We start from the raw sequence: 20,055 nt of genomic DNA on the forward strand, positions 1-20,055 counted from the left end.
CAAGTGACCTATACAACGATATTATAAACTTTGAGACGTGTATTCAATAATTATATAGATATAATAATAAATGCTATTTGACCTACTACTATCAACAGAAACTGATTGACCACTCCACCAAGATCCTTTTTTTGCAGTAATATTGTTAATGTTATTCCCATCAAAATTATACTTGTAATTTAAATTATAATAGTCCACATGTATTACTTAACATTTGTTATAGTTAAAAGCCATATATCATTTACTTCCCCAACTTACCAACTGATCTAAATTATTTTGTGAAGTTACATTTTCTTATAAACTAGCAACATTAAAATGCTTATTATCATTAGCAAATGCATGTAAGTAATTTATTAACCATTTTTTCATCTATGTCATTGATGTGAATAATAAAAAAATTAATGTTATAATGCTAAGCCCTGTTGTACTCTACTGACATTTTTGTGTGCTACTTCAGTTTTAACTGCAGTTTTCTGTACAATACTTTATTGTTTCATATTTTTCTGTGAAAAAATAACTTTTTTTTCATAATTTTGGTTAAATGTGTGTTGTGTGTTTCCTACAGAATACATTAAGTTAGCTGATCACTATGTCCCAGTTCCAGGAGGAACAAACAACAATAATTATGCAAATGTGGAACTAATTCTTGACATAGCAAAGAGAACAAATGTCCAGGTAATATTTTTTTCATTCAACTACATTTATTAGTTTTATTCTAAAAGGTGAAAATGTATTCTTATTATTAGGAATTTTATAAAAGAAATATTTTTCGTTACATGTTTGTCAAAATTTTGTGCCTAATGTTTAACTAGAATAATGTTTTAAGGAGAGTGCTGTGACTGATGTTTTTATATGTGTTTTTATTCTCGTTTAAGGCTGTTTGGGCAGGATGGGGCCATGCATCAGAAAATTCTTTGTTACCAGAACTCTTAAGTCAGAATGGCATTGCTTTTATGGGTACGTTTATTCTTTACACATAAATTAGTTTAAAATAAACTCTGAGAAGTTTCAAATGCATTTTGTATACATTATTAATTGTTGTAATCTCTCACAAGTGTTAGAGTATTTTTCAGTTGCTACTCTTTTTTTTTATATATTTAAAATTTCATTTTTGTACTATTTTATGTAGACTGCTTAAACATCTTTGATCATACTGAGTAATTTCAGTTTTATGAAGATTATTTCTTGAATGATCAAATACAAGTTGTTACCCTGATTTATTTTTTGGTTTGAACTGCTTCAAACAAAATAAAACTTTAGCTTTATGTCATTTGTTAATATCATAAAAACTACCACATTGTGAAGTACAAGGTACATGATCTCTCATTTTTATTTATTTTCATTCTCTTTTGTAAATTTTTTTTTTTTCTGTAGGTTTAAGTTAATTGCTTGGGAGAACTAATATTAAAGAAGGAGGAACTGTTGGGAAAAATTCAGGATGCAAATCATAGATCATAACTGAATTCACAAAAGATATTAATAATCATAATGGGAATACCACTTTGCTAAATTAAAAAAATGTATTCTGCATGAAAATTTACTGGTGGAATTTTATTATCTGTAAGTCTCATTTAGCTGCTATATGTATCAAAAGTTGTGCACAAAATGTCAGATTTGTTGTTTTGTTTCTTTTCTGTTTTATACTGTAACAGTAACAAAGTTGATTGTAATTTATTGTAATGAAGTAATCTTACTAATGACCCAAAACTGAGTTGTCAAAAAGAATGAAAAGTCACAAACAAACTTTGAAAATAGATAATAGTTGATTTATTTATAGAGTTATGACTGGGCCGTCAATCATTTTTGTGCCAAACAGAGTTGAAAACTGTTGTTAGGTAATCTGAAAAATACATAGATTTTGTTGGTGTAAAGTGCATTCTCACATTTGATAGAGATATATGATAATATATAAATAGTTTTTCAAACTTTATTGTGACTACGTTTGACTTTTAATTATTGTTTGTGCAATGTTTACTGGATATTTGTAAATTGTAATAGAAATGAAATAGAAACCCTATAACCCGAGTGGTTTCGATAGGTGGACCTTTCTTCTTCAGGGGTGCTCGGATTATAGGGTTTCTGTTTCATTTCTATCAAGACTTCTTGAATATATATATTTTTCTGACATCATGAATGATATTCTTAGTAAGCAGATGAGAAATCTAAGGTTAATAATTTTGTCATAAATGTGCTTGGTACAAACTTTTAGAAAGATATTTTTGATTATTTAAGCCTTATAATTTATGTAGGCACTTTATTAAAGAAAATTTGTATCAAAACTGACACTTTCAAACCCAGATGAACACTCATAATCCAGTCATTTCTTATCTGAATCTGTTTTTTTAAGTTCAGGTCTTGAAGGTTCATAGCTATGAACAGTTAATTTCTGTAAAAGGTGAAATTTGTAAATAAAAAAAAAGGTTTTATTTTTTTAATTATCTGAATATTAGTGTCATGTAAACTCACTACTTTAACTGGAATATAATTTTTGCTTACTTTCCTTGTATGTTTGAGGTAAATGACCCAATCAAGGAAGCTTATGCTAAGGTGTCAAGGACATCAACTGTTTTTTTCACAATTGTTCTTGATGTAACAGCAGGAAAATTTCAAATTAAAGAAGTTAACATATATTCCCCCTCATCCTTCACTTTGCTGCTGTGTAAATTTAACTTTTTTGTTTTCTTTCATAAAAAAGCACCTTATTTTACTTGAAGTAAGCACCCTTAAGAGCACTTTAAAAGAATTAAAAAAACTTTCTATCCTGTATGAATAGGAAATAGGAAGAAGAGCCATTTTAGAATGTTTATATTAACGGCTATCAGACTGACAGCATGGATACTTTAGTTCTTTGGAGAAAAAAAGGAAGCTTTTACTTTAACAGCTTCTTTACATATGTATTGTATATTTTTGAACTTAATATAAGAAATAGCATGTACAATACAATATTTATCATATCTGTAAAAATTGTACTCTCTTATTCATTTCTTTTGTCATTAATTCATGTTTTTTCATACAATAGAGGTTATTTGTATTATACTTATTATATTATATAAAGGTTTAGTTTGTTATGTTGAAATGATTTTTGAAACTTTACCATGTCATTACAGTTCATGTTATCATGTCCATTCATGCATGGTCTTAACCCAAATAAATCTGTGATCAGAGTTTATGGATATTTTGGATTTTGAACATTCCATTCCACAGTGTTTTTATGTTTTGGCTGTGGTTGGTCACATGACTTGCTGTTATCAATAACAAAAATCATTTTAATATAGTACAATTTGGAATTTATAATATTGTTTTGTTTGTAGTTAAAGTATTCAAGTATCAAATATTATCAGTTACTGTGACAATGAGATGACTACATACTAAATATATGTACAGAGTATACTATATTAAAATGATTTTTGTTATTGATAACAGCAAGTCATATGACCAACCACAGCCAAAACATAAAAACACTGTGGAATGGAATGTTCAAAATCCAAAATATCCATAAACTCTGATCACAGATTTATTTGTGTTAAGACCATGTATATTAAGACTTATTAGTTGACAATGTTTTTATGTAACATTAATTCTGTGCAAGCATATGAATAGTATGTTATAGTAAATAAGGTGAGATTTGAAAAAAAAATTCTTGTATTAAGTATTTGTATTGTCTTACTTTCCAAAGCAGTTATAACTTGTTATTGTTAATTGTATTGTATATCTGTAATTGGCAGACTTTATTATGGTTGAATATATTAATTAACATTATGTATTTTTTGTGTCATAAATTTTCCTTGTGGTGTTTGTATACAATAAGGAAAGGTATAAAAATGTTTTCCAAACTAAAATATTGTATAGTTTGGAAGCCACATTCATGTCAAGTGAGATCTGAGGACCTAGTATATATGTTGCAGTAGTTTCAGTTTCTCTAGAATTTGGAGAATATGTATTGTGTAATAACATATCTTGAATATAATAGTAGATGTAATTTGTTCTGTATGGGTTTTTTAAAGTTTAAACTGTGTGGTTTGTTAGGTTTAGCAATACTATAACAATATTTAAACAACTTTGTTAACTTACTAACTTATGTATGACGATATCGAAGAGCATTGCTCATGTTTGGGTAGTGATCTATAGAGGCTAATCTGCTGGACATGGCCTAGCATGGTCAGGTGGTTAAGGCTTTCAACTTGCAAAGAACTTAAAAGTAAGAAATTAACCAAGGGTATTAAACTCTGTTCATCATATTGTAATTTGACTGATCAACTATATAGATGAGGAATGTCAAAAATATTCTCTGAGAGATTGTATTTGCAATTTAATAAGAGACAGGAGCATGCAATCTAAGTGCAAAGCAAAGTGGTATTTTATAAAACAGCATTTTATAGTTTCATAATATAGCTGCTTCTACTAGCTGGTCTTCTACAAAATAGTTGACTTGAGTGTAAATTCTGTCTGGGATACCACTTATTCATCAAAAATGGCTTATTTCTAGTATAATTTTTTTCTGTGTAAAGAATTATCCCATCTCTTTTTTGGGGTGCATGTACTTCTTGAAACATGTAAAAAACAAACCACAGATTAATTTTTAAGCTAGGAATTGAACAACTTCTTGAAACAAGGTATGATGAGAAAGCTATAATGAGAGATTAAAAAAATACAAACTTGTTATTTTGAAATTTTAGGACCACCATCCAAAGCTATGTGGTCCCTGGGTGATAAAATTGCTTCAACAATTGTTGCTCAAACGGCCAACATCCCCACTTTGCCCTGGAGTGGTTCAGGTAAATATTTTAGTCAATCCAGGTTCAATTAACTCTTAAATTGCAACTTCTTATTTAGGTGAGCAATGATAAATTATTTTCTATCCACTAGTTATATAGTATTAGTATATTCAAACTTCTGTTGATGGTGGTTGTAATAAAATATTAATTGGGGTGAGTCAAAAATAAGTTAATTGTTTCAACTTAGTCATTTCCAACCACTGTTTTTCTGAGGAAGAAAAACCATAAAGCAAAGATTTGTAGAATACGAAAATGTAAAATAAAAAGGAGTTATATTCCAAAGATCAAAACATTTTTGCATGCTTTTCAACCTTGTATTTTCCAAAAAAAAAAAAAAAAAGAAATATTTACATGAAATACTTTGAAATGTTATGAAGTTCTACCAGTTTTCCTTTTTTCTTCCATGGAATCTTGACATAATCATTGTAGTACTTCACATTACATATAACATTGTTTATGATACATAAATTTTTGTTAAAAGGGTTTAAATCATATAACATCCAATTAATAAATCCTAAATACACATTCTATTGTCGCTTGCTGAATTTTAAAAAAATTCAGATTCATGTATAAAATATAAACTTCTAGTACTGTGTTTAATGTGATTCAGAATATTAAATTCTGATTCCAATATAGTACATTAATCTTCCATTCATTTGAAATTGACTGATTCTAGTGTATCTTTGATGCAAATCATCATGCAACAATCCTCCTTCCACTGAACTATCACTTCATGCAACAATCCTCCTTCCACTGAACTATCACTTCATGCAACAATCCTCCTTCCACTGAACTATCACTTCATGCAACAATCCTCCTTCTACTGAACTATCACTTCATGCAACAATCCTCCTTCTACTGAACTATCACTTCATGCAACAATCCTCCTTCTACTGAACTATCACTTCATGCAACAATCCTCTTCTACTGAACTATCACTTTACTGAACTATGCAATCAATCCTCCTTCTACTGAACTATCACTTATGCAACAATCCTCCTTCTACTGAACTATCACTTCATGCAACAATCCTCCTTCTACTGAACTATCACTTCATGCAATAATCCTCCTTCCACTGAACTATCACTTCATGCAATAAAGAAATCACTTTATCCTTCCACTGAACTATCACTTCATGTAACAATCCTCCTTCACTGAACTATCACTTCATGCAACAATCCTCCTTCCACTGAACTATCACTTCATGCAACAATCCTCCTTCCACTGAACTATCACTTCATGCAACAATCCTCCTTCCACTGAACTATCACTTCATGCAACAATCCTCCTTCCACTGAACTATCACTTCATGCAACAATCCTCCTTCCACTGAACTATCACTTCTGAATGCAACAATCCTCCTTCCACTGAACTATCACTTCATGCAACAATCCTCCTTCCACTGAACTATCACTTCATGCAACAATCCTCCTTCCACTGAACTATCACTTCATGCAACAATCCTCCTTCCACTGAACTATCACTTCTCATTTGGCACTACTCATATTAAGGCTTTTTTTTCTTTTTTGGTGTCTTTGTGTCATTCAAATTCATGACTTGTAATACTTTGATTTCCAGAGTGGAATTTTTTCATTAATATTTGTTGTAATTGGAGTTGAGACAAGCTTCTATTTCTGTTTCCTGTCCTAGTCCTTCTCATCCTTTACTCTTCCTCCAACCAGGGGTTTCTCAGCTCCTTATTTTATTCAAAGCAGATGGGTATGTCAGCAACAATACCAGTTTCTACCTGTTGGATTCTGGTCCAATGGGAGCTCACTTGTATGGATTTGTTCTCCTTTGGTGATTTTTGCCATAGATCCATGGGTTGAGTTTTATCATAGGGAATTGTCCTACAACTTCTTTCTATCTTCCTTTGTCTCATTTTCCATTTCTTTTCCCATGCCTTTGGATCCTACTATCAGTAAGTGTCTGTCAGATGCAGTATCAGACCTTCTGTCTCAACAGATCATCAGAGAAACCCAGAGTGGCAGCTTGTAACATATTTGTTCTGCCTCAAGTCTTTTTTTTAATACTAACCTATTTTAGTATGGAGACATTCCTCACCTTTAGGTGGGAGTTTTTCTCCAGGCTGGTGGATGACCAAGCTGGATGTCCCAAATGCTTACTTACATATCCCAATATCTCAACAGTTGCGACCCTATTTGTGGCTTGTTCACAATAGGGTGGTTCATTAGTGTTGTGCACCACCCTTCAGGCTTGCTTTGGCCTCATGTCTTTTGTTGAAGTTTTTGCTCGTCAATTATGTGATCTTGGATTGTGCTTTCATCATTACCTGTATGACTGGCTACTGTTAGCTCATTCTGAACTGGAATGTGCATATCACACTCATTGGCTGCTCCTGGATTTGGCTCGGGTGGGCTGGTTAATCAAATTGGAGAAGACAGGACTTCAGCCTACCCAATATCTTGTCCAGTTGAGTGATTTTTTTTTTTTGCAGTACCCATCTCAGTAAAGCACAACCTTCTCTACACTCTTACTGCTTCCTCTATTACAGCTTGCAGTGTTCTGTTGCTTTTCAGAATGTGGTCCTTTATAGCAGCCCTTATTTTCTTATGTTGTACACATGTGTGAACTTTTCAGTGGGCTCTTCTTGACCAGTAGAATCTTGCACAGGGTCCTTTGACAGGTCTATTTTCCTTCAATTTCTTTTCCTCTTGCTTTGTCAGAAATCTGCATTGATGGTGAGACAAGATTCACACATTAGGAAGTGTCCCACTTCTTTCTCCTCATTCAGATTTACACATTTGCAAGGACATATCCCTTCAAGGCTGGAGATGTGTGAGTTAATTAACAGGTAGCTTTGAGACATTGGTCTATAACCAAGAGGTCTTCTCTTATCAACATCCTGTAGCTTGTTTCTGTACATCATGCTTTGATTCATTTTATCCATTTGACCAGAAATCATCTAGTAATGATCCATTATAACAGCTTTACAGTAATCACTTATCTCAGTAATTAGGGTGGCACCTATTCTTGATCCTTATATTTTCATACTTTAGATCTTTTTTTGAGCCTACATGCTAGTTATTCATATCATTGTGTATCATGTTACGGGAACTTTCACACTTGTTGAAAATCATCTTTTCCTTTCAGACAAACTACATTTGATGGCATGGTTTCTTGATTTTCTTGTTTTCCTTTGACTTTCACTTTAATGAGATACTGCTCACATTGATACATTTGCCATGTCCCTCAACAAGAAATTGTCTCTATTGGGATCTGTGGTCCCTCATCCTCTTTTTCAGGCTGTCATTGATTTCATTCAGGATTGGACCATCAAATACCTGTGTCTCTATCCTCTCATTCAACTACTTCACTGAGTGATCTCAATCATCTGTGACACTCATGTCAGTTCCTTCTGATTGCTTCCTTTCATGGTGCCCATGCCCACCACTATATTCCTTAGCAGACATCCTCTATTCATGATTATTCTCCTTCCATTCTTACCAACTGGGTTCAGCTTTTAATTCAGTTGGCTTATTTTTCTTTACTGTCTTCCTTCTGTACTTTATTCTGGATGTATTTTCATCAAATAGAACACCTTACTTTTTCATTGATATTTCATCTTCATTGTCCCTTGGAGGAAATTCTTCGAATAGGTATGTAGACTACCTCTCATTTACATAGGATCACATTATCTTCTTCTTCAGGTAATCATATTCCACCTGTAGTCACTCTTCATACTTCATTGAAACTTTGACTAGATAAATTATCTTTTGTTACTCTTTTCTTACTTTTCAGGGGCCTTGTTTATTTTCTGTTATAAATCTTTATCTGGACCCTGCTCTGTGACCAGTGGTACCTAATCAGATATTCTTTAACCATTTAAATCTGCACTGTAACACCATATCAACTTATTTATTGTAATTCTTTGGTCATACAACTTGGAAATGGGGTGTTCCACAAGACTTCTTATAGGTTTATTTTCATGATAGTTTTGATTTATAAATTTGCTCACCCTGAATTGTGCTCACCCATGGCTAAAGAAAAAGAAAATAGCTTCACATCCATGCTATGAATTGTATTGAATAAATTGGTATTATCTGCTTTTTAAAATAGGGTTTCTTGGTCACCCATTGTGCTGTCTCAGGTGTTGTCATCCCTCCAGACTCTCCATAGCACTTTCCCCCTCCCCTTCTTGTAGAGTTTGAAAGCCCTTACCACTTTCTAGTTTCAAGCTGCTGGGATGGTGGGCCATGGAGACATCCCCTGAATGTGTTTATGAAATGCAAACACTATACACAAATGATTATAAAACCATTCATTTGAGATTAGGATGGGTAGTTGTTCTGCTGGTGTAAATGACATGATATTCTTCACTATGTAAAATGGGAGTGAGATCTCAAAATTGCAATTCATCCCTTTGCTTTGGATCCCTCATCCTACCCTCACATAGATGTTGATTCCTAGTGGCTGGGTTTTAGATTTAGAACTGAGCCAATCAACATAAGGTCTCACACATGTATTACAAACCCAAATGACTTGGTTTTGGATTATAGTTGACTTACTGATGGCATGATCCACATCCTACCTTCATGTGGATTTTGGTTCCAAGCAGCATAGGTTTTGAATGTTGTTGACTCGCTATATAGAGTCCATCACACCCTATTCACTCTATGTCTAGGGACACATCCTTTTAATCTCACCCACTTTTATGTTTCTTGAATGGAGTTTCATAAATATTCTATGGTTTGGATCCACATCCTGCCATAGTTCTTTCCCATTTGGATGTGTTTCTCCATTTTTCTATCCATATTATGCAACATCTTTTCACGATAAACATAAAGTATACCTGATTCAAAAGTTGTGCAGTCTCCCACATCAGGTTCTTCGATTCTGAAGATCTCCTCTTGGGAAGTGTCCTACTTTTGAAGGGTGCTTTTTTCTCTCTTTCTCCTCTCATCAGTCCCTTCACCTATTCACTGTGGGATTCAAGCTATTTTTGTGAACAGTGGTAATGTACTGTATCAGAACTTATAATTTTTTTATACTGAAAATGTATTTCTAACAGGTACTTATCTCTGCTCATCCTTGATGACAAGAAACCCACTTGAAATAAAAATGTATCTTGGAACAGCTAGCATGGGTATTAGCACTTTTATTGATAAGCAGAGAACGTTTCAATCTTCCTATCAGAAATACGTTTTCAGTATGGGAAAATTATAACTTTGAGAACTTTAATGAGTTATATACTGAGGCCTTGATGACCTGATAAAGACCTCATTATAAAAGCTAAGATTTTCTTTTTCTTCTTTTTTCCCATCAGGCAATTGTAGTCTATTAAAGTCCTTCAAACCTACCATGCCTAAAGTTCTACAGAAAGAACAATGAGTTCTGATAGTTCTACAAAACAAACTAATTTCAAGGTATTACATGTGGATGTATAAACAAACACTAGAAATATAATTGTTTAGGTGTAAAATATTGTATACATAACTGTTGGAATCAGTTAGTCATGAAATATCAAACAAATTTGTTACAGGGTGTCTGAAAAGTCTGGAACCATATACGTTTCAACAAACTGAACAGAATGTATTCTACACACTGTCCTTGTAATTCAAAACAAGCTTGGATTAACAATAGGATTAACTCAATCTTCTTGTGTTTTGACAGCACCACAATCAGTCACATATTTGAAGTTAAAAAAGACTGCAAATAGCCCATGGTTCCAAACTTTACATACATCCTGCACATTTGCTACTGTAAGTATTGTATACGTTTTGGATCTTGTTATAGGAATAAAAGCTGACTGGAATGAATCACTAAGCAAGAAAAATAAAGTTATAAGCATCCGATCAGAGCTATACAAGAAAGGATGTGTGGAAGATGCTGAACAAGGATTAAAGGTTGGGCAAATATTAATCATAATTCTTAAGTTTCTGAAATATTTATGCAATTGCTGTATGTATATAATTTTTTAATAACAGTGAACTTTGTTTCCTAAATTCTGGGATTACTGTAATGGTTCATTATTTCTGGCCTGACTTGCAATTGAAACACTGGTGGTAATGTTTTATTTGGGAAATTTTCTTACTTTGTAATATTACAACTTTGCACTTCTGAATTTTCCTATCACTAGCAGTAGTTGTGCTTCACACATTATTGCTAGTTTATTATTAATGTGTTTGTCATGGGTTAATCAAAAACTATACTGTTTCTAGGTCAAAAATGATAGTAATAATAAATTATGCCTTATTTTACAGTAAATTTTGGTTCTTCTATACTTCAAAAATCCTTTTCCAAAAATCAGAATTCATCTTAAAGCGTATCTTTTGTGTACATATGTCTCTTTAAAGTTTATAGTTTCAAAAGATATTATGATTAATTTTTTTTTTACATTAATATAACTAGATATATTAGCATTTACATTCAGTTTTCACATCAAAATTAGGTTTGTACTGTAATAATCATTTCTTTTTCTCTCGTTATTGACATTGTTGGTATACTTATCCCTTATCAGTTTAATGTATTTATTTGCTTTCTTCTCATGTTGCTGTTTATAAGGTGATGCGTTAAAAATGAATTGTATTTTATATTTTACTTGTACTGATATAGGCAGCTGAGTCTATTGGGTTTCCAGTTATGATCAAAGCTTCAGAAGGTGGTGGTGGAAAAGGCATTCGTAAAGTTGATAATGCTGCTGAATTCCCAAACTTGTATCGACAGGTATTCTGTAGTCAGTGTTGTATATTGTTGTACTGTTATTGTTTTATTACATGGACATTTTTACCAACAATATAGAGAGGTAATTATGTTTTCAAACTGAGAGCCTGCACATAGATTTTCAAGTTACAGTTTCAATTTAGAAAAAAATAAATAAATTAATGCTTAAATAAAAAAAAAATTGTTTCAAGTTTTGAATTAACAACCACCTGATTGTTTGTGTATAAAGATACAGAAGAAGAGAATAAATAGCACATGCTATAAGTACCATAATCAAGGATAATTTTCCATCATTGTTTTTAAACTGTAGATTAAAGTTACTTATGGCTTTTCTCGTGTTTCCTGCTCTCCACCTTCACAGAAAGGATAACATATATTTATCTTATTGTAAGAAACGTTTTAAAGGCTCTCTGATTTATAGTTTCAAAATATAAGTCTGCAAGTATACTCTATCATTTTACTATCAGCTTTGCCTTCAATTTTATGGAAGTGTCCAAATGGTCCAAATTAAGGTCGTGACACTTTTCACAATCAGTCAGTCTCTCTCTACATCCTCTTCTGCTGTTGTTCAGACTGCTAACAGAGAGTATATTGTGTTGCTTTCTCTCTTTTATACAAATGAAATTTGCATTTTAAATTATGTGACCAGCCATCTGACACTTGTTTTCCATAAAAGTGACATAAAGAGATATTACCTGGTAATAGCATTTGTGCCTTATCATAACTAGAATATAGGAAGTACTTATTATTATCCTTTAAGCAATCTTATCACAGTTATTAATAAAATACCTTTTAAGTGTTGCTCATAATAGCCACACTAGGAACTATAGAAACAACAATTTGTAAATTGTGTAAACTGAAAATACAGGTGATTACACTGACTTTTTTTTTTGTTGATTTATTAAGGAAAGGAACTAGTATTTTGTGTTTATTACTAACATATTCAGTGAGCTAGTGTTGCTTCATACGTTGTGTTATAATAAGTAAAGTTGTTGTTTTTTTGGATAGGTTCAACTAGAAGTTCCAGGTTCTCCTATTTTTATCATGAAACTAGCAACTTGTTCTCGCCATTTGGAAGTCCAAGTTCTAGCTGATCAGTATGGAAATGCAATCTCTCTTTTTGGCCGAGACTGCTCCATCCAACGACGTCATCAGAAAATTATAGAAGAAGCTCCATGCGTGATAGCAAAGTTAGATGTTTTTGAAGAAATGGAAAAGGTACTTTAAACATAAACAGGAAACAAGATAACTAATCCCATTGTGGAAATTCTGAATTACAAAAATTTGGTTTAATACAGTGATTTAGGACTGACTTGAATGTCTTCAACAGTCACTCTAGATATTTTATGAATTGTGACAAAAACTTAAGTTAACTAAGAGGACATACAACTGATAATTCAGTACATTCTAATCATTATAGATTTTAGTTTTCAAGTGTGATTTATGACATTAATTATAATTCTGATCAGTCTGTTCTGTAGAGTTGCTTTCATTAATTTTGCAGGCCACTTTTTTCATCTTGGTTTAAGTACTTTACTCTGTATCAGAGGTTCTTATTAATGATCAAATATGTTAAATAAGAGTTTTGTATGTAATTACTGTTAAACCTAAACGTACCTACACTTCACGGTGCATACAACGTATCAAGTATGCTTTTATTTATTGTTAATCTATATATGTTTTCAGTCTTGTTACATACATGTTCATTCATATCACATTAGATCATATCTTAATATTTCACAAGTTTGCATTAACATTGTACCCTTATTGCAGAAGTTGCCATTTTTAGGTGAGAAAAATCAGTTGGTGATTTAAATAAATTGTTTATAGGAGATAGTCAATTAACAGAGGTTTAATATCAGTTTTTTTTAACGTATTTTAGACCCAGCATGGCCATATGGGTTAAGGCATTTGACTTTTAATCTGAGGGTCGTGGGTTTGAGTCCCCATCGCACCAAACATTCTTGCCCTTTCAGCTATGGGGGCGTTATATAGTAACAGTCAATCCCACTATTTGTTGGTAAAAGAGTAGCCTAAGAGTTGGCGGTGGGTGGTGATGACTAATTGCCTTCCCTCTAGTCTTACACTGGTAAATTAGGAATGGCTAGTGCAGATAGCCCTCGTGTAGCTTTGCACGAAATTCAAAAACAAAGAAACATGTTTTTCCATTAACTCATTCAAACTTTTTTTTGCATGTAAGATGCATGTTCTATTATGAATCTTACCAAATTAAGTGGTTAAAAAGTATTTTAAAATAACAAAGTTTTTAAATTTAAAAGTGAGTAAAATTCTTCTTTTCTATAAAACTTTCGTGAAATGAATGAATATTTTTATATTTATAAATCTTTTGTCTCTACTCTAAAAGAATTACAGTATACAAGACACAGATGATTTCTTTTCAAAATTCAAGCTTTAACCTAAATATTTAGCTGTTGTTTGTTTTAGGCTGCTGTTCGACTGGCTAAAATGGTAGGATATGTAAGTGCTGGGACAGTAGAGTACTTGTATGACGAAAGTGGAAATTTTTTTTTTTTGGAACTCAATCCTCGCCTTCAGGTAAGTACTGGCAAATATTGTACTATTCATTTAGGATAGGTAATTTTTCAACAGGTGTTAAAATTATGGTTTTGGGCCTAAATGGGACAGTTGTTTTTATGAATACAATTATAATAGCTGTGGTAAAATAGTATGTAATTTTAAGAAATATGTCTAAAACACTGTTCAGTGAAGACTACAAGATCACCTCTTCATATGTTGTATGCATTTAAATATCCATGTTTTTTATCAAAAGTATAATTTTACTAGCTTCAAAATATTCTGTATTATGCTAAGTATAACACTTCATTTTAAAGCACAAGTAATATTTCAACTAAATGTATTTGTTTATTGTTTGATTAGGTTGAACATCCATGTACTGAAATGGTTGCCAATGTGAACCTTCCTGCTGCCCAGCTTCAGGTGAGGCTTTGAGTGTTTGCTACTATCATTTCCCCTGTAGTGTATATATAAATAGCATAGACATTGAGGGGGGTGAAAGTTTGATAAATCAAATCTTTTTTTTTTTCCTATTATCTATTTATGCTACAAATATAAGAAATGTTTCATATAACCTTGACCTGTTCTTTATTAGAATTAGAGTAGATAGAGTGTGAATCACTCTTTAGAAGAGTGAGATTTATATGCTGTTAATTAAATACAGTGATGTGGTGTTGAATGTGTGAGCTGAGATGATACAACCGACATCTGAATAATTGGCTCATCATGAATTAATTCTAAACCAGTTGCCAGTGTAAAACTGTGATGGCAGATTTATGGTTGGTTAACTTTATATCAAGATTATTCAATGATGTATAGTCAAAAAACAACATTTCAAAGAATGGGACCTTTGGTATTCAGTTGATGTTCATATATAGTGGGCCTGGCATCGCCTAGTGTTAAGGCACTGGACATGCAATTTGAGGGTTGCCAGTTTGAATCTCTCCACTGAACATGCTCTTCCTTTCATCTGTGGAGACATTGTAATGTGATGGTCAATCCCACTATTTTCATTGGTAAAAGATTAACCCAAAAGGTGATGGTGGGTGCTGCCTTCCCTCTACTCCATCACTGCTAAATTAGGGGTGGCTGTGGCAGATAACTCTTGTGTAACTGTGTGAGAAATTTAAAGCAAGCCATATACAATGGACATCACTGCACTCCACAAATGCTTCACAATAGACATTGTGTTCTAGGACAATATTGTGTAATCATAGTTATCAGATTTATAACAATCAACAATGGAGGAAGTAACTCTTAGGAAAGCACAATATCTGGTGCTTAATTTAAGTGTTATTAATTTCCCATAAATATTTCCTAATTCTAATATTTTTAAATTTGTTATAATGTTTTTTTAAATTCTCATAAGTATGCACCTCATGAATAGTCACATTGCTATATTCTGTTTTTTGTAAATGTTTATTTTAGAATTGATTTGTATGATGTACCATTGATGTTTTTTAAAGTTTTAAAAGTATCATGTATGTTTTCACAATTGTTTTTCCTTCTTTTTTTTATTTGTTTGGAATATACTGTTTTCATATGTAAAGGTACAAACCTTTTGTGTGATTAATTGCTTGTTTGTTGTTTCTTATTCAGTTTAGTCAGATATTTTGTTTGCCTTCTTCTGAGTTCAAATTTGTTGCAGTTCTAATAGATTTGACATTTAAAGTTTGTAGTAAATATACTGGTTAATGTTGTTAACACAGATTACACCATTAGATAAAAGTGGTATCACATCATCGTGTTACTATTTTTTTACAAAATATATTGATTTTTGTTTCAGTAAACATTAGAATCATGCTTTAGTTCAGTTTTCTGTATAATAATATTCAGTGTCTGTCACGTAACTCCACCTAAACCATTGGTCACACAAACTTTTAAATAGTACCAAATGAATCATCTCAGTCCCTAGACTAGCACAAAGATAAAAATTTTCATCAAACTTCCTAAGGAATCTCAGTATTTTACAAAAATAATTTAACAGGGTTTCCCTAAAAGCAGACCCAGAATTTGACATTGATTTACATTACAACACATACATAAGTAGGTCTACTAATCACCATCCTTAACTTGGTTAACTGGTTAAAGAAATTAAATTTTTATTATAGTGGCAATGACCATTAAACTGAAAAAGTGCAAAATAGTGGTTGAAGCATTAAATATGTTTGGTAGTAGCCCTGTGGCCCACAGGCTTGCTAGTTGTTATGAGATTTCTTTTTTGTTCAGTTGTATTTCTTGGAGCCTGTTGAATGACTTCCAGATGTAAATAACCCAGTAATATTTAACTGCTGAAATTGAACTAATAGAAAGCAATATTTTTCTTTTAGGTAAAGAACTTTAGAAAAGATCAGATAATTCTTCTAAAATTGCAGTTAACTGAGAAATCTGGTTTACAGCCTTTCTTAACATTATTTCTGTTACAGAAATTGAAGAAAAAAAAGAGATATTAAATAGCTTTATGTTATTCATAAGTTTCAGAATTTCTAGGATTTCAATTTAATTTTATGAAACTTGATCTATCTTTTAAGAAAAATGAAACCAAATATTTTCAGATAAGTTTTCAGGCATATAAACATGAGATATCATGAAAAGAAAGACTCTTATTGGATACTTTTTAAATAATTATTCATCAGTTTCTGTTAATGCAAACATATTCAGTTTGTGGTGAAGTTTTTCTTACTTCTCAAACATTTTAACTGAATATTTTCTATAGAAGAAACAATATATTTGAGTTAAATAATTTTTTTTAAATGCTCCTGAAAAATTGTTTTGGCTGATCTTAAGAAACATAAAAACACTTTAGAATTCTGCTTGTGAAATAATCTATACAATGGTTAGTATATTCTGTAATTAATATTTTATTTTATATTTGTAAGAAAAAATTGTAATAATCTTTTTGTGGAAAAGAATTATTTAATTAAATGCGATTTTAAAAAGAATCAGAATACAGAATTCATGTTTACGTGACATGACTTTGATTAAGGGTCTTCATTGATGTCATATGTTTTACATTGATTAGATGAAAATTTAGAAATAGTTTGATGTTTTTATCATGCAATGAATGGTAAATAAACTTTATCAAGCTATGTAATAGAATTTACTAGTGTATATATAAATATATTATGTCATCTAATATTAAAAGCAGTCTACTTTTTATACAATTTGTTTGTATTGTGCTTATAAACAGATAGCTATGGGCATCCCTCTCCACAGAATAAAGGATATTCGAATGCTGTATGGTGAATCATTATGGGATAATAGTGAGATAAATTTTGATCAACCTAACCATAAACCTTATCCATGGGGTCACGTCATAGCTACTCGAATCATCAGTGAAAACCCAGATGAAGGATTTAAGCCAAGTGCAGGAACAGTGCAGGAATTGAACTTCAGAAGTAACAGGAATGTATGGGGTTATTTCAGTGTGGGAGTTTCTGGGGGGCTTCATGAGTATGCAGACTCTCAGTTTGGTCACTGTTTCTCGTGGGGTGAAGATCGGGAGGAAGCTAGGGAGTAAGTAATGTATAATAATCCTGACAATAGATTCTACAAGAAATACATATTTTATAACGTATAGCATTATGTCTTTGTTTACTCTCCTTTTTGAAATGTTTTGGTCTTTTGCAAAGAAAAATATCTGACAAAGAAATTTTGTGCAGCCAGTCAGAATTTTAATGTTTCATTTGGCACAGATGTGATGTAAACATTGGCTTGTATTTTTGCTATATTTGAATATAAAACTAAGTTTAAGGCAATAGAGCATCTTTGATACTATGATTAAATGATTTATTAGTAGGTGTTTGAAGGCCTGGTGATTAGAACACTTGACTTGAGACTCATGGGTCATGAGCATGCACATTCTTTCAGGTGTGGCAGTGTTATAAGTGAAGATTTATCCCACTATTCATTGTAGCCAAAGAGTTGGCAGTGGGTGGTGTTAGCTAGCCTCTTTTCCTCTAGTCCATTACTGCTAAGTTAGGGATGATTAACACAGATAGACCCCAACTACCTTTGCTCAAAATTTAAAAATAAACAATAGATGCTTGTTACCCAGATTTTAATGCCTAAATTTATATTGCTGTTCAAATAAGTAAATAAAACTTTTTTCTTCACTTTAATTTTTTATTTTATCCAATGAACATTTATTTTGATTCTTTATATATGAATAATTTTTATGTATTAGTGTAATAAGAATTCCATTACACTATTCATAAAGTTGGATTATTTACCTCAAAGTTGTTGAATGCAACACTTTTTAAAGAGTTTGTGTTTTAAAATGGTCTCATGTATATTTGTTAGAATACTAAAACTGACATAAGTCTCATTTACATTATCTAGTCATTACCTTTGGATGATATATTTATTGCAAGGCAATAGTCATACATATCAAGCCACTGACTGGTACACTTATCAAAATATACATATTTTTTGATGTATATTTTATTATGCTATTATTATGTTACATGATTAAATTATTTGGTATGAGCTCGGTCAGTTTGACTGACCACATGACCTCTTTGTACTCATTTAAAGTCTTTATTGATTTGACACTTCGAACTTTCAGTGTAGTATGTATATCTTCACAAAGTTTGTCAGTCTTTCACATACAAAAAAAAAAAACAGAATTTGTCCATTAATATATTCAGTATTTATATAGAATAGTTAACATCCAAAATAATTTTCATGTTAAGATTAAAAATACTTTTTCTTATTTAAAAATTTCCTTTCTGTAACCACTAAAACCTCCTAAATACATTTCAAACATTTTGTTTTTTTTTAAGAAAAACTTTATATTTTACCAGTAATTTTTTCTACGCTAACTGACACAGGATTGGTCAATTTGTAATCCCAAAAACAAATTGGAATAAATCAAAATCACCCTTTTTTATTTGCAGAACAAATTCAAATTGTACCCTGAAACTAGATTAATTTGTCCTAAGTAGCTTTAATCTCGTAACAATATATATCTATATATAATTACATTTAATTGCTTTATTGTGATTTTGATTTCCCTTTGAACCATGACTAACTACTATCCACACCTTTATAAGTTGTAAATCACACGGGGCATATACAGCTTACATTACACTGTTGAAAAATACATTATCCTGCTTCTTGCATGCTTGCCTCGTGCCTCATGAAACATTTTTATTATATTAACCAAACAATATTGAAGGCTACCAAAATTATGGTTTATCTGAGCAATAACGATTCTATAGTGAGTATTTTATGTTTAGTTTTTTACTCTTTCGAGGGGTAGCATAAAAATAGAGAAGGCAAGATGCCTAGAGAAATGTAACATGTATCATACTAGGGGAAATTCAAGATTTTTAAAAATATTTCCTTGCAGAATTAGGAACTTGAAATTTCTATACTATTAAAATATGGATTATTAGCTAAGGTTTTATGCTATACTAATTGGTATAACATAAACAAAGCATAGTTTAATAAAATTTTGATTGTAAGACACTAAAACTTGTAGTAAAGAATACCAAGTTGTAAGTTGTACTTCATTATTTTACTCCTTTGATTGCCATACCATGTATTATCTTTTTAGTAAATAACCTTGAAACCTGTATTATAATTTAACGTGGTTGATTACATATACTTGAGTTCTAGTCATTGGATATGGTGAATAAAGTACAACTGGAAGAGATTCTACACACAGATACTGTGGCGTGCAAATCTATTATGTGGCTAAGGTTTCTGACCTATGTAATGTTTAGTCATTGAGTCATGCAATTTTCATTTGAGCCCTTATACTAACATTCAGTGAACATTGTGAAGTCTTCTGTAATATGATAATTGTGGATTAGGAATATGCTAGTTTTATGTCTATTCATGTCTTGGAGTGAGCTAATTGTGAATGATGTTGACAAGTATCTTGTGTAACAATACTTATTTGTCACAACCTGTGTATTTCTGACATTTTCATAGACTGAAATGTGCATGTTTGATTAACATGCTAATGTTTTAGCATTCTAATTGTTGACCACACTCCTTAATCATTTTGTTTTTAACCAGTGTAATTATTGTTTTTACTTTTGACCTAAATTAT

General features: G+C 31.6%; 1 protein-coding gene across 2 annotated transcripts in view; it reads left to right on the plus strand.

Annotated features, from left to right (window-relative positions):
- Window positions 1–20,055, plus strand: part of LOC143241046 (acetyl-CoA carboxylase-like) — a 135,023-nt gene that overhangs the window by 27,858 nt on the left and 87,110 nt on the right. For both annotated transcript variants that reach the window (XM_076484510.1, XM_076484511.1), the window contains 9 exons: window positions 566–675; window positions 876–957; window positions 4,677–4,775; window positions 10,533–10,642; window positions 11,352–11,462; window positions 12,468–12,677; window positions 13,905–14,015; window positions 14,358–14,417; window positions 17,185–17,510. In XM_076484510.1, coding sequence (XP_076340625.1) covers window positions 566–675; window positions 876–957; window positions 4,677–4,775; window positions 10,533–10,642; window positions 11,352–11,462; window positions 12,468–12,677; window positions 13,905–14,015; window positions 14,358–14,417; window positions 17,185–17,510 — 1,219 coding nt within the window. The remainder of the gene's footprint in view (window positions 1–565; window positions 676–875; window positions 958–4,676; window positions 4,776–10,532; window positions 10,643–11,351; window positions 11,463–12,467; window positions 12,678–13,904; window positions 14,016–14,357; window positions 14,418–17,184; window positions 17,511–20,055) is intronic.

The sequence above is a fragment of the Tachypleus tridentatus genome, chromosome 13 (assembly GCF_004210375.1).
Source record: "Tachypleus tridentatus isolate NWPU-2018 chromosome 13, ASM421037v1, whole genome shotgun sequence".
In the NCBI taxonomy this organism is placed as follows: Eukaryota; Metazoa; Arthropoda; class Merostomata; order Xiphosura; family Limulidae; genus Tachypleus; species Tachypleus tridentatus.